At 36.0% G+C, this 22859-nt stretch overlaps 1 protein-coding gene across 13 annotated transcripts in view; it reads left to right on the forward strand.

Annotated features, from left to right (window-relative positions):
* The window catches only part of IKZF2 (IKAROS family zinc finger 2), a 164112-nt gene extending 144078 nt beyond the window's left edge, over window positions 1-20034 (forward strand). For 11 of the 13 annotated variants that reach the window (XM_059168137.1, XM_059168140.1, XM_059168135.1 and 8 more), the window contains 2 exons: window positions 5707-5850; window positions 11536-20034. In XM_059168137.1, the coding sequence (XP_059024120.1) occupies window positions 5707-5850; window positions 11536-12257 (866 nt within the window). In that variant the 3' untranslated portion in view covers window positions 12258-20034. The remainder of the gene's footprint in view (window positions 1-5706; window positions 5851-11535) is intronic. The other 2 variants (XM_059168145.1, XM_059168146.1) reach the window with 1 other exon arrangement.
* The last annotated feature ends 2825 nt before the right edge of the window (window positions 20035-22859 follow it).

Below are 22859 nucleotides of genomic sequence, written 5' to 3' on the forward strand. Positions count from 1 at the left end.
CCCACTGAGCCACCCAGGCGCCCCTCTTCTGTTAACATTCTTAATGGAGGATTGGATGTATGGGGTAGGAATTGATAAATGCCATAAAAGGAAAAAAAAAATATGGGCAAAAGGCTCCTAGAGTCTATCATTAACCTTGTCTCAGATACATAGCTTGGCATGTGTCTCATTTTAAAGACAGTTACAGTGAAATTCGTATTTATCCCCTTCCCTCTCTTACTATCGTGCTGTGTCTTGTCTATCGTTTTATCTTTTCTTTCGGTGGGGGGGGGGGGTTGCCCTCATTGTGGTTGCCATTAGCTCCTTGAAATTAATTATTATTCTTTATTGTTTCATTTGTAACTGACATAGCTATGTCTCCTAGCCTCTCTTTCCTAAAACATGTTCTTCCCCATGTTGACTCTTCTAGGTAGGGAAGGGGATGTCTGAGTTCAAAGAGATGTTCTTTCACCGCATTCAGGAAACATTTATTGAAGGCTTGCTGTGTGCCCATTTCTACAAAACATTCTGGGGGTATAAAGATAAATGGACATAATTTCTTTCTTACATTTATAGTATGGTAGTAAATATATACTTTAAAGGAAGATGAATAAAATAAAGACGTGTACACACTTCTAGAGGAGCACAAATGCAGAGCTGACCTAACTCTGTCTAGAGAAATCAAGGGAAGCTTCTTACATGCAGTGCTTGATTCACACATGAGGTTGAGAAAAAAAATCATACAAATTAGATTCACAGAGAATGTATGTTCCAGGCAGAGCAGTTGCCACAGGTTAACACTTTGAGGTATAAAAGAACATTAGCAGGTTCCTGAACATTGAACATAGTTGGAGTTAAAGAAGTGGTAGGAAATGACACTGACCTAATTGGTTGTAATGCAAAAATGGACTCTTTTATGTTAATCCAGTGTTCGAATTCCACTGAAGTAATCTGATTTGTGTCTTATAAGGAAAAATGTCACCCATGTAGAATATAGGAGAGGTGCCTGACTGACGTATGGGGAGAGAGACTGGAAGTGAGAATGCTAAGGAAAAGATGAGAAGGCAGCAGCAGGAGAGTAGAATAGGGTGAAATGCTTAAGACATATTTTAGGAGGTAGATTTAAAAGTTTTGAGTTTAAGAGAAAAGGAGAAAATTCAGTCTTGTAGTTTTGGAAATAAAGATAATAATAATGAATTTTATGACAGATTATCTTATTTGAAAATTATCTTTATGCTCATTTTTGAAGTCTGTTTAGCTTGAAGAAAAAAACTTTAAACGCCAAAGTATATAATTAGTTTTTTCTCCCTTGCCAGAAGAGAAAAATGAAAACATGAACCAAAAGATAGCTAGCTTTAAAGCAAGAACATATATTCTTAAGTTTGTGCTTTTAATTATTTGAGAAAGGGAAGCTCTTTATTGCAGTTTAGGGAACATTGTTAAGAACCTGTAAACTTCTTCAACTTGTTTTCATTGGGTAACATTATTTCCTTCATGAAGTCATTCAGTAAAAATATATTGAATGTTATATTTGTTTCACATCGTAAAAAGTACTAGAGACACAAATAAAATACAATCCCTACTGTAAGGTACTTACCAACCACTGGAAGAAATAAACCAGTAAACCAACAGAACACTGTCTGACAAGCTTTATAGGGACATATAGGATAGATGTCCAAAGCAGACTCTGGGTGTCCAAGAGGAATTCCTGGGGAAAGTTATGTTTGAGTGGAGTTTTGACAGGCAAGAAGGCAGCTAAATAAATGGGAGAGTCCTTTATGCAGAGAGAACAGCATTTGTGAAAAAAAAAGAAGCCTAAAGAGCATGGTGAGTTAAGGACCTACAAGTAACCAGTAGAATTAGAGCACAGGTTGTAAGGGCAAAAAAAATTAGAAGGTGATAAGATCAGAGAAATAGTCTGAGAACAGAATATCAAAGGCCAATTGTGCCAAGCAAAGAATTTTGTACTTTACCCTAAAAAATAATTGTGGATTAGCATTTAATTGCAAGAAATATAGGACATCAATCAGAAGAGTCAAGACAAAAGCAAGTAGATCATTGCAACATTCTCCTGATTGGTCAATAGTCTAGAATATACAGTTAAAAACTGAGAACTGAAGATGTAGAATCTAAAATACATAGTACCTCCATGTGTGTCCATGAAGAAGAGGTAGTAGAGAGAAGGGAAAGGGGACTGGGTGAAAGGAAGAAACCTAGCATTTGCTGCAGATGTTTAGCATGGATGGCCAGGTAGATAATGGTGCCATGGAGAACATTTGGGATGGGAAACAGATTTCAGATTTTGAACACATTATCTTTTAGGGACCTGTGAAAGACTGAACTGCCAAGTGAAACAGTCTGAGAAGAAGTTGAATATATAGATCTCAAGTTTTCAAGAGAGGTCTGGGTAGGAAATATGTATTTGGGAGCCATCATTATATAAACGGTAGCCTGAAGTAATACGTTTTCTAAAGTCATATGGGTAACTATAGAGTGAGACATCTAGAAGACCAACAATATACCAACATACCAGGAAGAAAAAAAAGACCAAAAAAAAAAAAAAAAAAAAAAAGGGAAAGAAAAGAAAAAAGAGCCATGAAGATGAGTAAGAGCAGAGAATGGGAAGCGATTTCAAAAGCCAAAGCAAGCAAGTATTTGCACTATCGGATGTTGTCAAGAAAATAAGAGAATTGAATTTGTTTTATATATAATTTGGCAGCGTGGAGAAAATGTATGACACTGTAGAAGACTTCCATTATTTTTGCCTGCCCTACATACCTTCCTTCTTCTTTTGATAACAAAGTTTCCATTTTCCTTTAGAGGACTGTCTCCCATTGCATGAAGCCATGTCAGAACTGTCAGCCTAGGTTCTCTGCCCTCTCTTGTCCAGAGGGTGGCCATGTCACCTATAATCCAGGTCCCTCAGCCTCTGTCTTCTTGAATTTTGAATTTTCAGGGGACTGTTTGGTACAAATAGCTATGTTGGGAACACTCTTACATGCTTCTGTCTTTAAGATTTTTCAATGTGGTGAGATAATGAAATAGTACAAATATGAAATTATTTGTATCTTGGTTATAACATCAAAAGTAAGGACAAGAAGGATATCTGGTTATCAAGTTTGCTCTAACAAGTAAGATTAGTTTATTAGTGTTTTCTTAGCCTAGATAAATCTAGGTAAATCTATATGTGATTGTTGCCTTATTGAGTTAACTTGAGAACTTGTTTTGAGTTTCAAGCCCAAACACTGTACCCAGATCCTTGAAAGAAAGAAAAAATTCAGATTAGTTACGTAATTGAGAAAATGTACCAGATCTTTTCCCAATGGCAGACCTTAAAAATATATCGAACTTGTTTATGAAAAGTCAACACTCAAATTATGCCTGCAAAAGAATAGTGTAGCATAATGACTAAGGGCCCAGACTCTAGAGCCCAGCCACCTAAGTTAAACTCATATAGTCCTTACTAACAAGATGTAAACCCCAAGGAATCTCTGAGGTTTGGTTGCCCCATCAGTAAAATGGAGATGGTACTTATCTCGAGGGGGTTATTGGAAAGATTAAATAAATTATTAAATCCAGTCTTAGAACAGTACTTAGCACATAGTATGTATCAGTTATTATTATTATTGTTGCTGATATGGTAGAAACAGGATCAATATTTGATATGTGAAAGGCTGATATAAATTAGAAGTAAGACCAGAGCTCTGACAAAGTCATTGTTTTCAGTTCACATGAGCTTCATTGAACTTGGGACAAATCATCTGAATTGAGGTGGATGTGGTGTGGGACAGTTCGCACACCCAGGTTTCGTTTTGAGTGGTAAATGTGTGCAAATATGAAAATTCAAGGTTAGACTTAGAGCAAAACTGCCAAGTTTTAGACTACTCATTTCAAAACTAATTAATATATTCAATTTGGGGGCAAACCCCGTTAACCAGTTTTGCTGTTTTTCTAGCAAAATTTACAACAAACCTTTTTTTCTTTCCTTCTTTCATTTTGGATCCGAGTTTGTGACATATTTTCATCTTCAGTTTGTATATGGCCTGTTTTTTAGCTTTATAGTTACGTTTAATAATGTAGTAAGTGCCTATAAAGTCACCACCCAAAACAAACGTTAAGATTCTGGTCATCTGTATCTACTAAATGGTTCCTAACCATTTCCGTTGTCCACTGCCATCCTATCCTCTTGACCACCCTGGTTTGAATTTTTTGGTCAGCCTTTCTTTACTTTTCTTTTTAAGTTCTTGTTTTTGTTTTTGTTGTTGTTGAAAGAGGACATAATGTTTTATGTAATATCTTGGAATACATATTTTTCCACTTGATAACATCATGGATTATGTCAGCGCAGAAAATGACCTGAGTGTTTTCCTTACTTCCAATTTAAATCCAGTAATTGCGGCATCCCTTGTCAATCGTAGCCATATCTTACAGACATTGAAGAGTAAATTTTTCTTTCCTATCCACTGGACTATACTAGGTTAACCCAAAACTTAGATTGAGTATCAATTTCTTTAAACATGTCCAAATTAGGAAAACATCTTTCTGTTGCCATTTTTCATTTCTTCAAAATCAGCAACCTGTATTGGTTATTAAGTAGGTCACCCGAATTGTGCACTGGATTTTCTTAACTTTCATCTCCTGCTTTTTCATGTTATTTTAGGGTCCGTCCTTATAAATGAGAATGTATTGTTTCTCACGTAGTAGAGCTATCCTTTACAAAGGAATAGACTAAATCATTTTGCAGTATATGCAGAGCAAGTAAAGGTAGTCTAAGATATGAAATCTTTAGGCTCCCAAACAGTACTGGCACAGGTACAATTTAGAGAAAGCAACCATAATCAAGAATAAGTTATGGTCTTTCCTGTGAACATAGGCCTCTGTCATTGATCTCATCTGTATCTGTACCCTTAAACATAAGTTCTTTGTCTGTACTATAAATGCCATCTCTACTGTATCTCTGAGCTCATCTGTTAGCCCACAGCAACTTAGACAAATGGGATGAAGAGGGAGTAGCTCTGGAGAGTTTACGCCAAGTGAATTAGAGCAGTTGTTTAGTGAGCAAATATGCCAGTTTGGAAATGGAATTTTCTTATCCTGCTGAAGAGCTCTGTTTAAAATAAATTACAGCCATAAAGCGGCCACTTGTGTAGACATGCTCAGAATTGGAACTCCTTCATGGAGGCTGCTTTGTGCAGGTATTTATCTGCTGCCAATAGGGCTAAAAGCTCACTCAACTCATCAATAGGAAATCTGCTACAGGAAAATACATGGGGCGGGGGGGACTGATTATATATTGTGCTGTAACTCTGTGTGTCTGTTTAAGCTTTCCTGCAAAATAAAGTTGACTTACTTAAATTATTTTAGAAAAATAAACTCCAGAATCCCTGAAAATAGTGCAGTCTTAAAGTGGTATTGATTTTAATCAATGTTGAAAACACTTTCAGAGGAGTAAGATGAGAAACAAGATGAACATGTTTGCCACCAATAGTGGCCAACAGTTTATGTCATTGATCTGAGAGTGACTCAGATAAAAACAAATCCTGTGCGTGTGTGTGTGTGTGTGTGTGTAAAATTAGAGCATGTACTTTAACACTAAAGATCATCTTTCTGCTTTCATTCAAGCACACTAGCATATGTTTAACACATATTGAGTGACATATCCAGCTTTGTAGCTCTTAAAATGTTGAAGAAATTATCAGATTGCATCTTTTGTATGGTTTTACATAGTACCTCCTATGGAAGATTGTAAGGAACAAGAGCCTATCATGGACAACAATATTTCTCTGGTGCCTTTTGAGAGACCTGCTGTCATAGAGAAGCTCACAGGGAATATGGGAAAACGTAAAAGCTCCACTCCACAAAAGTTTGTGGGTAAGCATTACAAATGATTTTACTTCTTAAAAGGTGGTTTTAATGGGCAGAAGTAGGTTCCCATGTATTAGAAACATAGATGGTATATTTCAGCTCAAGAGATAAATAGCCATTTCTTTTGCCCATTATTCATTTCTACTTTATACTGTTCTGTGGGTACCACACTTACACACACACATACATACACACCCTTAGATATATGGACCTAGGAAATAAAAGAAAGACTGATAGACGTTGATATCTCAAAATGAAATTATATAGAAAGTATAGTAGTATATAAAATGAAATGTTCATTTATTTACAAAATAAAAATACTTAAGGAAAATGATGTTGCCTAGAGGGCAGTTTTGTAATCTCTTTTCCAGTTTGCATTAGTGCCAGGTCTTTAAACTCTTTTCTTTACATGATATTAATGCTTTCTCTGTTTGATCTGGAATTAAGAGAAATATTTTCCCCACAAAATTCTGCATTAGAAAAACAATGCTGCAGCCTACATTCAAGAGCTTTCATGTTTGGATCTTTGTTTTCATCCAGCCTCTGGTTTTGAAACAAAAAGTTTAAATATGATATACTTAGACTTTTCTTTTTCACTTCCAAGTCCTTATTTTTAATAATGCTCAGAGTTGGCATCGTTCTGTAAGCTCTAAGTCATAAAGTATCTCTAAGGTTGCAAAAAGTATCCAAGCTTTTTAAGAATGTCTAAAAATAGTGATTCTATATAAAGAATTGCCATTAATTATATATGTAATATGTCTATTCTTACAGACTTTATATAGGGTAAAAATTAGAAGAGAAAGATTTTCAAATAGATTCTCACGTTCTAGTGTCAAAGACTACTGCGGAATGTCCTGCTGTGGGTTGAGTGGTGAATGGGAGACCGTATTCTCTTTGGTTATTTCAGGGAGGGAAGGCTAATAAAATTCTTTTACTCCAATAATCACTTAGAGATTCCCTTCCAATCTAAACTGAAGAACTGACAAATCACCAAAATATCATTTTAAGAAAGCCAGAGAGATTTACTGACAGAGCTCATTGGGGAAAAAAAAAAATGCGAGAGACCAGCCCTAAGGAATCACAGTTGATCCTAGGTCAATTTAAAGCTCCTGCAGGAATACTCAAACGCCTGCCTTGGGCCCCAAGTAACTTTTCTTTCTGTCTTTCTCCCTTCCTTTTTATAAATAACTATTTTTAATTGCCATTTCATCGGTTTTATAAACTGATCAATTTGATGGATGTCCATTAAAATGCCTATATCCCAACTAGACACTAGTATCGTTGGAAAAATATGCCTTTACATCTTCTGAATCTATTTAGTTCTGCCCTTTGAAATATTTCTGTTTCCTATGACTTAGAGATACTAGTCCCAATTTGATTTGATCACATTCCTTAGAAAAGAGAGACAGATTCTTTTTATTACATTTTGATTTTTTTTAATTTCTAAAAAAAGAAGTAATAAAATAACATTAGATTTTTTATTAGGAATTTAATGGAATTTTTTATTTGGATTATCCTTTCTAACAAAATATAAAAACAATCACACGCTGTCTCTGTGATTTTTTTTTAATAAATTCCTTTTTACCATGTTCCTCAGTTAGACACTATTCTTTGACCTTACCAAGCCTTCCAGACCAACAATCCCTGTACTTTCTGCATATCTTTTTGCATCCTCCTTTCTTTTTCATATCCAACTTAGATTCCGTGGTTAATCACTTTTACCACTCTCTTGACAATATTCTTGACTCTCTTATTTTGTTGCCTTTCTATCACCTTCTCTTGGCGAAACTCCACTCCAGTGAGAAGAGGAACATCTTTCCCCTATCTATAAGGCTGCTAGTACTTGTGGAGAAAATCCCACAGCCTTACAAATTGGTGTCACTATAAATCAGTGAATAAGTATTAGTTGTTCCATCCATATGTGTAGCAGACCTCCTTCAATCCATCCTACAACAGTCCTCGCTCCTACTCAACCCCGGGGCCATTTCAGCATTTCTTCCTTCTCCACAAACATTGTATCTTACTCCTTGATGGTATTATATCTCAGCTTACAGGGAGTAAATCAGTCAAAATAGTTTCAGTATAATATGACTGATCTTATAAAGATTATGTGTATTTATATGAATAATTTTTGTCTTCTTTGTTTCAATAAAAGAAGTATCCCTCTTTCTAATTAAGGTTCAGTCCTCTTCTTGTGCTCTGGAATTCTATCCCATCCCCCCAAATATCTTACATTATTATTCCTTTTTCTCACTTGTATTTTCAACCTCTTCCCTCTCTTGGCATTTTCCTTTTTTGTACTTAATACAATAAATTCTCATCATTTAAAAAAAAAAAATTCCCTAAAACCAAAGTCTCCTTCTAGCTACTACCAACTTTTTCCTTCTCTTCAAAAATGGGAGTTGTTGCAAGAGTTCTCTCTCGATGCTTGCTTTCCATAATTTCTTTCTTTCTACTCATTCCCCAGCATATGCAACCTGGCTTTCTTCATCATTAAGGTCACCAGTAGCCTCTGTAATGCCAAGTGCAGTGGCCCCTTTTTAGACTATCTTACACAACTCCTAGAGAGCATTTGCCACTCTTGAATAATTAATTCATTTTGAAACACTTTTTCCCTTGGTATCTGTGACATGGATCTCCTTGCATTTCTTCAGCTTCTTTGCTCCTTCTCAGTCTTCATTATGAATTTGCCCTTGACAGCTATGCTAATGGAGCAAAGGGACTAATGGAGGCCTCCATTCTTGTGCCTCAATATTTTAATACTTTAAATCAAGCTGAAAAACTATTGTGTCCTACCCTTCCTAACTTGGAAGACTGAGTTCAGATAAATATAGAATCCTTCAATTCCTTAGAGTTCCACACCAGACCTTTACAGCATGAGCAGAACCATCGCCTAACCTGCAGCCAGGCCTCGCTCTTAGACCTACTTCTGGCTATGTCCAGTACTGAAAGGGGGCCTCATGCACATGTATGTAGACTTCTCAGCCTGCGCATTCTAGTTCTTCTCACATTGGACCCCACACACAGCACATGAAGAGTCGTGTGTTGGCCACTCCTCAGACTTCATTGTACGAATCCCAGCAGCACAAATTAGTGCTCTGGAGGAGAGACCCTGTGACAAGCTCAGTGCCATTTGAGCAAGGAATTCTGGGGTCATGGGTATGTAGGGTCTATGGTCTAGGCAGTCCTCTCCAAATAGGCACATTCCCTTGGCTGTATACATTCCTCATTCCATGAGGAGCAAAAAAAACTCTGTAAACATGGGGCCCAGTGTAAGAATCCAACTTGCCTTGGTCTGGGCAGGCATTAGAAGTCTCGGTGTTCTTCCAGGTTCTATTTTTGACCTTTTCTTCTTCACACTTTACCTATGCCTGGGTTGTATCTTCTCTTCTTATGGCTTCAGAAGTTACTTTCTATCAGCTGATGACTTAACTATCCACATCTCAAGCAGAGGTCTGTCTCCAAAATTTGAGACTATATTTTAGTAGTTACTGCACCATGACTGTGACTCAGTCTTTCCCAGTGTGAACTCATCATCTTTTCTATCTCCTTGCCATCCACTAAGTTTCCTAGGCCAGAAACGTGGGCTCCGTGTTTAACTTCTTTCTCTTTTGCATATTCTAGGTCTAGATAATCACCAAGCCCTAGAAACTATATCTTCTAAATGTCTCTCCATTCCATCCAATTTTCTCCATTTCCACTGCCAGTGCACTTATTCAGGCCACCATGATCTTTACAACAATAACTTCCTAAACCGTCTCAACAAATAAATGCCTAATCAAGTCACTTCCCCATTTAACCCTTTTAATCCTTATTACCCTTGGGTAAAATTCAAATTCCTTAGCTGCTGAATAAGCCCCTTTATTATCTTTTCCATCTTCCTCATCTATTTCCACTCTCCGCTATATGGTGAGATATAAGTAAGCCCTTGACAAGTCATGCCCTCTTGCTTCTGAGCCTTCCTACCAGCAGCTCCACCCCTACATTCCTTTAGTTGGCTAATATTTGTCATCACATTCTTATCTCTAATGCCACTTTCTTCAAGAAGTCTTCTTTTACTCCCCTAGTTGTGTATTCCTTTTATTTGACCTCATAACATCTATCACACTGTATTAATAATGAACCCTAAATTGCTGTCTCTCCCTCTAAACTGAGCTTAGAGAATTTAGGTTAGATTTGTCTAGCTCACCTTTTAAACTCTTAATATTGTGATATCTTCAGTTGAATGCCATGAGATAAGGTCTCATCATTCTTTTGCTTCCGTTTTCATTACTCTGATCATTTCCCTTATCTCACTGTGGGGATCACTCTTCAAACCTGAAATTAATGCTGGATATCTGAAAGTGTTTTTCCAGAATACATTTCTGTGGACATTTTTTTAATCCACTTTACAAATTAGGCCTCCATCTATAACATACTAAACATTTTTAAGAAGTCCACATATATTTTTAAGAAGTCTTTATCTGTGAGCTTTACCTATCAACACAGCAAGCAGTTAGTAGGAGACCACATTTAGTGATAGAATTTTAAAAAGATTTAAAATATGCTGTCCAAAGCTGGCAGTACATAAAAGAGAAAAATTAAAATTACTTCTGCTTTATGCACAGAAATCTTCATGGTTAATCTCGAAGTAAAGTATAAATTAGTCGAAGTAAATATTAAAGGGAAAACTACAAAAATCCTTCAGTCAAGATAAAGTATTGAAAATTAACAGTGGGTGTACCTACCAGCACCATTGCCCATATATCTGAATAAGGAAGGGGTGGTGTAAAAATGATGAATTCTCCATTTCAAGAAGCAAAACAACAAAACATAGTATTTTCCAAGTCTATAAGTAATCTATTTTTGGAAATAACTCCTGTATGTATACAGTCCTAAATTTCATTTAGTTTATCAAACAATACAACTTTTTTTGAGAGAGAGAGAATAAGTGCAAACACAAGCATCTGGGAGGGGGCAGAGGGACAGGGAAAGAGGGAATCTTAAGCAGGCTCCACGCCCAGCACAGAGCCCCACTTAGGGCTCCATCTCATGACCCTGAGATCATGACCTGAGCCAAAAAGTTAGACACTTAACCAACTGAGCCACTCAAGCATCCCCAAACAATGCATCTTTTAACAGTATTTTAATGGTGATGGTTTTTTTTAATTCTCCAGGGTGACATATACTGACTCTATGATTTTTTTTTCCTAACATAGCCATCAAATCAACCAAATTAACCCGATATAACAGTGAGGTGACAGACGTTACAAGCAGATCACTCTCGCTTTTGTGATCTTTGTGGCTTGGTCACCGATGTCTAAAATATGCAAAACAAGCATAGTCTCTGACTTATTTTCACCCGGTATTTCTTTTTCCACCTGTAGTCACTGAGCTGTACACAAGTGGAAATTTTAATTGAGAATAAAAATAAGATAACACAATCAGACCTTTCAGGCTAGATGCATTTTCATGATGGCATTAAAACAAGTGCAAATGGCTTGTGAAATTCTTACTACTAATCCTCTTTGCAGGTTGAGAGTATTTGTGAGTCTCAGCAGAATTAAAGAGCCCAAATGCTTGATCTAAAGAATAAGATTATCATATTACAGAAAATGGAGACGATTAACTTTATACACTTCTATTTTAATCCAATCACTAATTTTGTTGTATTTTGTTTGTTTTTTACTTTTCTCGCTCTCCTCCTTTCAGGGGAAAAGCTCATGCGATTCAGCTACCCAGACATTCACTTTGATATGAACTTAACCTATGAGAAGGAGGCTGAGCTAATGCAGTCTCATATGATGGACCAAGCCATCAACAATGCAATCACCTACCTTGGAGCTGAGGCCCTTCACCCACTGATGCAGCACCCGCCGAGCACAATCGCTGAGGTGGCCCCAGTTATAAGCTCAGCTTATTCTCAGGTCTATCATCCAAATAGGATAGAAAGACCCATTAGCAGGGAAACCTCCGATAGTCATGAAAACAACATGGATGGTCCTCTCTCCCTCATCAGACCAAAGAGTCGACCCCAGGAAAGAGAGGCCTCTCCCAGCAATAGCTGCCTGGATTCTACTGACTCAGAAAGCAGCCACGATGACCACCAGTCCTACCAAGGAAACCCTGCCTTAAATCCCAAGAGGAAACAAAGCCCAGCTTACATGAAGGAGGATGTCAAGGCTTTGGATACCAAGGCTCCTAAGGGCTCTCTGAAGGACATCTACAAGGTCTTCAATGGGGAAGGAGAACAGATTAGGGCCTTCAAATGTGAGCACTGCCGAGTCCTTTTCCTAGACCATGTCATGTACACCATTCACATGGGCTGCCATGGCTACCGGGACCCACTGGAATGCAACATCTGTGGCTACAGAAGCCAGGACCGCTACGAGTTTTCATCACACATTGTTCGAGGGGAGCACACATTCCACTAGGCCTTTTCATTCCAAAGGGGACCCCTATGAAGTGACGAACTGCACATGAAGAAATACTGCACTTACAATCCCACCTTCCCTCAGATGTTGACATACCTTTTCTTTTCTTTTTTTTTTTTTAACTATTATTACTGTCATTAATTCTTACTTTGTGGACGCAGTGTCGTTTGCTCTGCCTAATTACAATAAGGAAGAAACAGAGGAGAGAAGGGACAAGCGATATTGTTTCTTGATAACTTGGCTTGTTTCTTTTGTGGGAATTTAAGAGCAGTTCCATTTCTGCCATGCATAAATATAAGGTATATCGTGCTTTGAGAAAAAAAATCACTTGATTCATATAGATTCACCTGAGAGATTCTAAGTTGCCACTGATGTTGAGGATCAGGATTGAAGGCAGGGAAGTTTAGAGTTTCTGGGTAGAACTATTGCAGTTTAAAGTGGTATAAGTAATTTTACTCTTCAAGGAAGAATTTTGTTTCAAAATGTAAACTTTTTTTTCCCCCCTCGATAGATCATGGAACACAAACACATTGTTACTTTCAGTGATAACTCCTTGGATGAGTTGTTGTGGGTTCTATGTTTACTTCCCCAATGGAATTTATAATACAATATGTTATACACTGTACCATATAGGAAAACGTTTGAACTACAGGTAGTTAAGGACACCAACAATACATCTGAGGTCCTATGATCTTATTTTTCTAAACTTAAGCACTGTTTTCCATAGTTTTGATGACTGGCATTTTATAGACACCCTGGCAGCCTTACTTTTAACACCTTTAATGAATAGAATTTTTATCTAGTTTTTAAGAATAACATATGGTCTAAGAGTGGCTAAGAGGCAGTCAGTAGTTTCCAGAAAGGACCTCTACTTTTCATAAATTTGTTTGGGAAGTTTTCTTTTAAAGTTGTAATGTGGTGGCAGCATAGTACGCGTGTTTGTTTCTAAAAGTATGCTTACGATCGTCACTTTATCAGCATTTAATCAGTGTTAACCAGTCAGCAGAAAAACATAATTAGGCTAACAGTAGGGGGGAAAAAACCCACTCAGAAATCCCTTTTCTGGTATGTCTCTTTTCACTGGTTTTTTCAAGCTGTGACCACCCAGTGTTCTATCCATAGTCCATCATCTTTTACTATTTGAGTAGAAGATCATAAAAATCTTGCTATAGATTTTTGCTTTCCAAATCTTGGAGCAATTACTAATTCTACCTGAATGTGGTAACTTGAACCCCATAAGGTCGTGGAACTAGGGCTATTTATTCTAGTATTTCTTCAATAATAATATTTACCACTTGTGGTGCAAGGAAAAGGGAACTTCTTTGTAACCTGTACATTAGACTATAGATAAACAAAAAACAAAACTTATTTTTTACCCTTCTTGGAATCTAGAAGGTAATCTAACCTCCAAGTGAAAGTCAGCATGTCCTGCACATTTTTCTGTCTTGAAAGCATTCAACTATGTATAAGTCCTTGTCAGAAAGGAATCTCAATCCCTTAGTAAAAATTTTCTCTTCTTTTAATCCATACATATGTTGCCATTTTTCATATGCAAATTTTTATTTCATTTATAAGGGTGCTGTTTTTTCTCTGCAGTCCAACAGCATTAGAGGGGAGAAACCAAATGCAATTGAGTCATTTGGATCAAGTCACACTGGGATGCAGAACTTGCTGCTTGTGTTGAGGGGGGACAGGCCTGTCCGTGACTGGATTATCTGTTAGCCGTTTATGAATACTGATTCTGTTAAGCAGTAACTGATAACTGCTCTAACAACAACAACAAAAAATCATCAAATAGGATGCTGAAACTGTGTAATACAGATGATGTAAGAACTAGCAAGATTAGAAACCTATGGACAGAGAAGCAAATCTGACCCCAATATTGACTGCTCTTTTCTTATTTTCTCATTTATCATCTGCTGATTTAAGCGACTTCTAAAGACTAACACAGATAGAGCTAGGCAAAAATGATTATAACTCAGCTCTCCTTTACTGGCCCCTCTTGTAATTATTTTTGGAGAAATATCCACACTGGTCCTTTAAGTCAAAGAGAATGTACCAAAACAGAGACATGAAATGTTTTAAATAGAATGTCACTTCCCCCCCCCACCTGCATGCTTTGGTACATTGTGAACATACAGTGTATCCAAAGGTAAAGCAGGTTTTTGAGAATCCCTTACTGCCCCTACCCTAACCACTCAAAAAGATTGGAATTTCGTGTATATATATATATATATGTATATATATATATATATATATATTTTTTTTTTTTTCCTTTTTGGAGGAAGGTAAATAACTTAAAGTTCCTGATTCTGTGTTTTACTGCAATTTAAGGAAGCATTTGGATGGCAGATAATATGTTCATCACCTTGGCTGTGTGTGGGTTTCTGCTGGCATCATCTAGGAGTTTTCTTCCTGTTCACTGTTTGTTCTTTTCAGTGTATGAACTGTCATGTACCTCACTGCCCTGGGATGAAGCTGAATTTTAGGTGGACCTAAAGAGTTGTCTGATGCCCCATGAAGACCGCGCTAATGTACTCCCCCTTTCTCATTCCACCTCTTTGGAAATCTCCTTTATTGAAGGGACTTAGTATCTGTGAGAGTGTATTTGCCACAGGTGGACACTTAGACTTTCTTAACTTCACAATATGAGGAACAGAAAGAGGTCAAGACGGCTCAGGGTGTGGCCGGGACAGATGAGGACGAGGTCAATTCAAATGTGCAGGTTAGAAGGAATTTTTGTGGGCACAGTGCTTTCTGGGAAACTCTGAATGGCTATATTTGCATGCCTCCTTCCTCACAAAAGGAAATATGCAAGTTGTTAGGGCCTAAAAATAAATACGAGAGTCAGACACCAAATAAATCAAGTTTTACGTAACAGTTATATGCCCAGTTTATTTAGGTGAGATTTCACATTACAGAGTATTTGAGGGGCATGAAAATGGGTTAGCCTCTCTTTCCTAGTTTGGCAAAAATCCAGAAATTCATCACATTGCTTTGCCCTAATTTTGCCCAGAAATTTATCTCCAACTCCTGTTGGAGATGTGTGCTGCCTCTCTCTAACAGTGGTCAATCACTTTAAAAAAACCATCCTAATCTGGCTTTCTAGAACCGTGAAAATGACCAATAAGCAGATTGGAAGAGATTTCAAGTCGTTAAAACATTCCATTGAGAATTTTCTGGTGGGACAAAATGGGAGAATGAGAGACTGGGATTTGGATCTGGCTACAAAGTAGGGTATGTCTTTCCCACATACGTAAAACCAATTGCATATGTGCAACAGTATATGTTTGTACACACATACATACTCTTTTAAAACGCAAAGTCATGAAAAGGAGCAATTAGTGACCACATGTGTTGTAAAAACACATAAAGAGTTAAAATTATGATACCTGAGCAATTTATGAAATTTACCAGATTGTATTAACAAATATTAAAGACGTTATTAGTGTGTCTTTAGGACTAGTTCAACTATTAAACTTAAACCTTGGGTCTTTACAATCTATTTCCAGGAGAAATCAAAACACACAAAAAGATCTTTCCGCTGATTTGGTGTAACTTCCAAAGTGAAAGAAACACAAATAACTTTGGAATAGGAAGATACAGAAAAGAAAAATGATTAATTTTACTTGGAAGCAAAGGAGAAAGACCAGAATATTTTAGTGAGCTTGATGTTGTTTTTACTTATAGTTATTGTGTATCAGTTCTACACCTCACAAAACTATGAAGTCTTTATATGTTATAAAGGTTTTACAAAATACACACTAGTGAAAGCATTTAGATGAAAATTATGTTTTACTTATTCTCCAAATGTTATTTCATCCTGTCTCCAAAATGATTGCATAAAGTAGAAAAAAGAACAGAAAAGACTACAAAAATACAAACAAAAATCTGCATGCCCCTAGTGTCAAGACAGAACTTGGATTATAAGAGGTACTGGCTACATTATTATTATTATTTTACTTTGAAAAGTTTGTTTTACAAAAAGGGATATGTTACATATGTGGTCATCTTTAGTTATATTTTATATATTATTTTAGTAAGTACTATCCCTATGGGGTTGTCCAAAAAAAAAAAAAAAAAAATTCCCCAAACGCAAAAGAAAAAAAGAGGAGGGGTGAAATTGAAGTTTGTATATATGAGAGTTATCTTAGAAATGTTTTTAAACCTCCAGTTTCTGCAAAATAATTAAAATATACAGTAACTGGTATCTTAAGATCCTGACTTTAATGTATTAAATACTTATAAAATTTCTTTATATTGGTGCCTTTTTAAAATGCATTGAGAGAGTGTTGGTTAGCTGTTGTAGCGCTACAAACACTTTTATTATGTATTTTTAAAAACCACTTAAATTTGAGTACTATAGAATACATCGTGTTCTTAGGGCAAAACTATTAGAGGAATTTCCAATACAGAGAATTTCAGCTCATCTGTTTAAAGTAAAAGGAAACTTTGAAACAAGATTTTAATCTTACTAGTTTGATAGTATTTCTGAATACCGTTACAAGATCACGTAGGTAAAATATGGCATAGAGGGAAATTTCAGCTGTGAATTGCATTATGGCATGTGGTTTTGTTTGTTTGTTTGTTTGTTTTTAAGGAAGAATAATTTCTAGTATCACACAAGGCTTTATTAGTGGAATTTTTGGTCAATAAAATACAGTATTGTTTTAGAATTTCATTTACAGACTAGTGTTGTACTAGTCTGAGAACCTGTCTCCTAATCTGTTAATGTTTTATGGAAAATGTAAAGAAGCAAGTAATTAATTCTCCTTGAACAAAACAAAACTGAACAGTCATATCACATTGCTATTCTCCAAAGCATAATCTCAAATGGTTTCCTACCATGATTGTGTATTACTTGCAATGGATGTGTTAGGATATGACAGCTTTTTAAAACAAAACAAAACAAAACAAAAACAAGCTGCTTGTTATACAAAGCAAATGTCATATGACCAAGAAGCTGTGATATGCTAGTGTTTCTTTTTATCATAGTGTATTGCTAGGCCAAATAATGACACCTTGAATATTTTTACATTTATTGCAGAAACCTAAAATTTTGGGATTTCCATAAAGTTTTTATGTAACCTTATATTTCTAGCTTCTTAGTTTTTTCTTGCTGTACTGTAAGTCTGTGGATATTTTTCACATGCACTCTTAGAAATAAGTTCCTAATTCTGTTTGTGGGGTTTTTCTCCCATAACATTGCATTTGTATATTTTCTGTATAAATTTGTTGTGAATTAACCTTTACCCCATACAGAGAGTGGTACGTGAATGACTAGTTTTCTAAGATGTCCTTTTTATTGTGAATAAAATGTAAAATTTAGAGGCCCTCTGCTAAGCCACATAAAATATAGCATGTAATTTCATAAAGGTACAGATAAGCCAGTTTGCAGTTAACTGGGCCCTTCAAATTACCTCAAAGTGACACACAGTAAGAAAAGCTTCTCAAACGGGTGGAGGTCACTAGATCCCCTACTATGCACTTATCAGGATTCTACTTAATTTACTGGAAATGGATTTTTTAAAAATGAATACACTGTAACAAGGGAAGGACTCTGGGTTTTTGGTTTTTGTTGTTTCATTATTTTGTGTGCGGTTTTTTTTTTTAAGTAGTTCAATTTCTGAAACTGTGATAAAACATTTCGAGTGTCAAGCACTCTCAGATTTTGAACATAGATCACTTACCCTTCTGCGTAAGGAAATTCTTTGTTAGCTCATAAATTTTTGTCTCCTCCCTGGAACCCTCCCTCTTTTGTCTTCCCTGTCTGCCTCGCCTCCATCACTGCCTCTGGACATCTCTGCCTCTCTTTCCCCCACTGGTGTGAAGTTTAGGTCAACTCTTCTGATTCATCGGTCTCTTAAGTCTTAACATTTTTTGTGTGATTTCGTTGGCTGTATAATTTGCTGACATATTTTTATACTCAAGTGTAGTTTTATATTAAAAAGAGAAGTAGTTGGATTAAAAATAGTAAGGTATATAACCCTTGTGCTACTTTCACTTTCAAATATTGGGTACCTAAAATAGGACTTCAGAGATTATGTCATCATAATATGGTATGTTTGCCTTCCTTTTTTGTTGAGTTTTCCTTCTAAAATGTATGAGAGATTAAACAGTTTTTTGCAAGAATTTAGAAAGACGTTAAAAGTCTAAAGCAAAAAGTCTTAACTATCTCCCAGTTGGGAGAAAATGCTTTAACATTTACTATAATAATATTCCAGGTTTGGAGGGTGCTCTCCAGGCTTCATATTTGCTCTTAATAGTTGGATCTTTTAGACCATGTGTTATTTGCAATCCCACAATGATTGCTTCTGTTATTTAGTTCAAACGATATTTTTCTTTCTGTACAAGTGCAATACTTTCCTTGAAGTCTTAAAAACTATGGTTTGTTTGTTTTTTTTAATACTAACCAATTCTTTCTTTAGTTAATGACAAAAGAAACCCTTGAAAATCATGGTATGTTAGTTAAAGGACACAACGGGCAAAGAGAAAAAAAAAAAGAACAAAAAGAAAGAACAAAACACTCCATAGTCAAAAGATTAGAGAATGTCGAAACCACTAGTCTAATCTTATGGTATCTATATTTAGGCTAAATTTTCATTGGAATTGGTAATCTTTTGCCTGAGAAATGTGTCCTAAAGTTGAAAAAGTTGCAATTTTTAAAGACTTAATTTCCTTCTTACCTTGCCCGGTGTTTTAAATTAAGAACCTAATACTTTTTATTTCATTTTCCTTTTCTTGGAAATGAATCTTAAAATAAAAGCAAAGCACTTAGCTCAATTTTAAACACCTATCACCTACTGAAGACAATTTTTAAGAAATATTTGGAGCACTGTTTTCATACAAATTTAAGTAAGAAGTATTTTTCGTATCATACATATTTATATGTAGAATGCTGGTTTTCTTTTTTTATACCTGTGTCCCTGTAGTAGAACTGCTGTATTGTAAATACATGTTTTGTTAAAAGATAACATTTCTTTGGCATTTCTTTTAAAGGCAGTTACTGCATTTGTATAGTATATGTCTTGGCCATTATAGATTTTTTTCTTTAACAATACCAAAGGTAATTAGACTACTTTAAAAACTAATTGCTTGACAGTTTCTAGGATATTTTGAGTTTTAGAAGCAAAAGAAAAAAAAAATAGGTCAAACCAGTAAACCTCATTTTTTTTCAAACTAATAATTTGGGAAAATAAAAATTGTTTAAAAAAGAAATATATATAAATATATATGTAAAATTAAAATTTCAGACCTTGTATGTCAGGTTTGCTCAGTGTAATGTAGTTTTTTTAAGGCTCAAATACAATACCTCAGAAAATGAGGTTTACTATGGAAATATTGAAACAGTCTTTGCAGCTGTGTGAGAAGTCACTCTGCTATATTACCAATTTGGAGACCTCTGCTAAACAGTTTGATCACTGCAGACTAAAATGTGGACTTGTATTTTCTTGTTTTTAATGCACACACATACATGTTCTGTGCATGTATGTGGGTACTGTGTATACGTGTATGAGTGTTGTATATGCATGTGTGAGTGTGTGTCTGTATGTGTGTACAACTAAAGCTGCAGAAACTTTGTAATACTTTGTGAAAAGGATTATATTATAAAGGTTTGTACTGTCTGAGTGCACAGCTACTGGAATAAATTTAGGGAATCTCAGGAACAAGCATATAATTTGTCCAAGATTTATTTCTTCTCAGAAGTGTAAGTGCAGTTTTTAATTCTGTATATTATTTAATATTTTACCAATAAAATAAACTTCTGACATAAAAAGTTTGCTATAAAAACTTTCTGGTGAAAATTCTGTACACAAACACACCTTCCAAATATAGAAGATTAAATTTTAATAATATCAGGCTTAAGTTGTTGTCCTTGTGTTTACATGTCACAATGCCTGACCCAGAGATACGGATGCATTGAAATCAGGAAACCCCATCATTACTAGGTAGTCCCCCGGAGCAGAGTAGAAAGTATTCCATGATTTGTTAAGGATGGCGTCTCTTTACTCTTCCAACAGTTTTCATATATATCTTATTTTACCCTTAAATCTAGGAGGTACCGGGACGCCTGGGTGGCTCAGTTGGTTAAGCAGCTGCCTTCGGCTCAGGTCATGATCCCAGCGTCCTGGGATCGAGTCCCACATCGGGCTCCTTGCTCCGCAGGGAGCCTGCTTCTCCCTCTGACTCTGCCTGCCACTCTGCCTGTGCTCGCTCTTGCTCTCTCTCTCTCTGACAAATAAATAAATAAAATCTTTAAAAAAAAAAAAAAAAAAATCTAGGAGGTATGTATGTATGAGCCTATCCTTTATAGAAGAAACCTAAGGGCAGAAGGTGGTTGCTCCAAAGTACACAGTAAATTATGCAAGCAGTTCAACCAATGGTTCAATAACCATGTTGGAAACCAGCATTTCTTAGGAGTCAAACCAAGATTAAATAAGGATTAAGGCATAGACAAAATGGCAAAAGTGTCAATGTCTGTTCTGCTTTATATTACACTATCACTGTAGGAATCATACACTTCTCAGATTTTATAAATATGGCTTGTGTCTTTCCAAGAGAAGTTTGTTCTGTTACCAACGTCTTCATAACCAGAAATGTAAAAGGGCGCCTGTGGCTGCTCATTTATCTTTAGCGATTTGCTTATCCCTACGCCAATTTCAAGCCCACCATCACATTTGAGTGTTATTAGAACTTTTCGTCAGTAAGCATTTGTAGATTTTCACGGACATTTATCACGTTTTCCAGTAGTTTTCTCACAGAATGGAAAGTACTGTACATTCAGTGTCATTTTATTTCCTTGACTGTCTTTTAATTCCAAGTACCTAAATCATGGGGGAAGACAAAAGTAGCAAGGCAGAAACAAACAAAACGACAAAAAGAGCCTTACAAATTATTGTCTAGGATTACATTTATGAAGAATTCCTTGAAGATCAACAAGAAATATTTATCAAATTCATCCATTTATAATATTAACAAGTGCAAAATGAAAACGACTTTTTAAAAAGATGCCACATGTTTTTGATTTTTCTATTGCAGTAGGGTCAGAGAAATGATAAATATTTGAAATCTGATTTTAAGATTTTAAGATTTGATCACTCTGATTTTAAGATTTTATCACTATGTTCAAGACAAAGGACTGTCTTTAGGGTAAGAGCCACCTGGTAAAGGAAGTTCATTTAGCATTTTGGCAACTCTACATCTTGCTCTTAGGGGCTCTCTAAGATCCAACCATTAAACTTCCAGCAGCACCTCATATTTTATTAATAGCCCCACTAAAAGTTCCCATTATGATTTGAACTTCTCACTAGAAATACCAATGAAGATAATAACTGGTGAAATTGAATTTTGCTGCTTTTCTTCCATTTGGCACAAAACTTGAGGGAAGTGCTTCCCTAAATTAGCCTAACAAGCAGATGGGAGAAATTGACAAAGATGATTAAGTATCCATAATCCCATAGGGGAAAAAAATGGGTAAAAATGAGGGAGGGGGGGAGATCCTGGAGAATAAAAACATAATAATCTGAGAAAAAGAAAGGTGAACTTTTGCGGGGGGTGGGGGTCCCTCCTGCTGCTCTTTAATTCTTCAATGTCTTAGATCAGACCAACTGCTTCTAACTTGGAATTTTGTCAGGCACAGGAAAAGTCCTTCAGAACAGTAAAAGCAGATACTGCCCATGTTGCTGTTGAGTTGTTTTTTCTAGAAACCTCTATGAACCTGATCATCTGACCAATGGGAACATGTGCAAAGAAGCAAGGTTTTTGAGTGCTTCAGGAAGAATCAAAGATATAAAGGAAATACGGTAAGGGTACTGGACTTGGGTAAGCCTATGACTGAAGAGGAAGGAATCACTTGTCATTTTACCTCAACTGATGAATAGTGTAATCAGAGTTAACTGTCCCTGTTGGGAGTACTTCATGAACTCCACTGATGAGGAAGTAGGAGACTATAACTAAGAGGGAATGGGAATATAGTCAAACCACATGTTGGTACAGGTTTGGTGGATACAAAAGCTTAAAAGACTTTGGCCAACACAAATTTTTATGAATGATGGAATTTTCAACTCTAACATCCCCCATTCAAAGTAGGGATGGGGGACCTAGGGCATTTGGGTTTTAGAGCAGTAAAATTGGATGTACATCTTAGAAGTGGAATATCCTAGGCCAGGGAGGAGTAAGTGTCCTTTTCTTCCTTTTTTTTTTTTTTTCTTATTTTCCTTTCTTTTTTTTTTCATGTAATGCATCTACATTTCCTTCTAGCTTCTTTCTCACGCTCCTTATCTGTGTCCACATCAGTCTTTTCTGTTGTTCCCTTCTTCTCTGCATAACCCGTGGTACCATTTGCTATCTGCTGTTCATCCTGTTATAATTCTGATTAATCATCTGAAATACAGTCTCTTTCAATACAAGTAATCTAATGCAACCAGAATATATAGTTTAAACTATGACCTTCTCCATAAGCACTTCACAGATTAACACAATTATTACTGACTTTATCTAATTTGCTCTCAAAATTCTCATGGAAAGTGTAGGGTATCTGATACTTCATGTTATTGATAAGAAACAAGTTCAGGTTGGTTGTGATTTTGTTCATAAAAACCC

Source organism: Mustela lutreola, chromosome 3, assembly GCF_030435805.1.
Source record: "Mustela lutreola isolate mMusLut2 chromosome 3, mMusLut2.pri, whole genome shotgun sequence".
NCBI classification, from domain to species: domain Eukaryota; kingdom Metazoa; phylum Chordata; class Mammalia; order Carnivora; family Mustelidae; genus Mustela; species Mustela lutreola.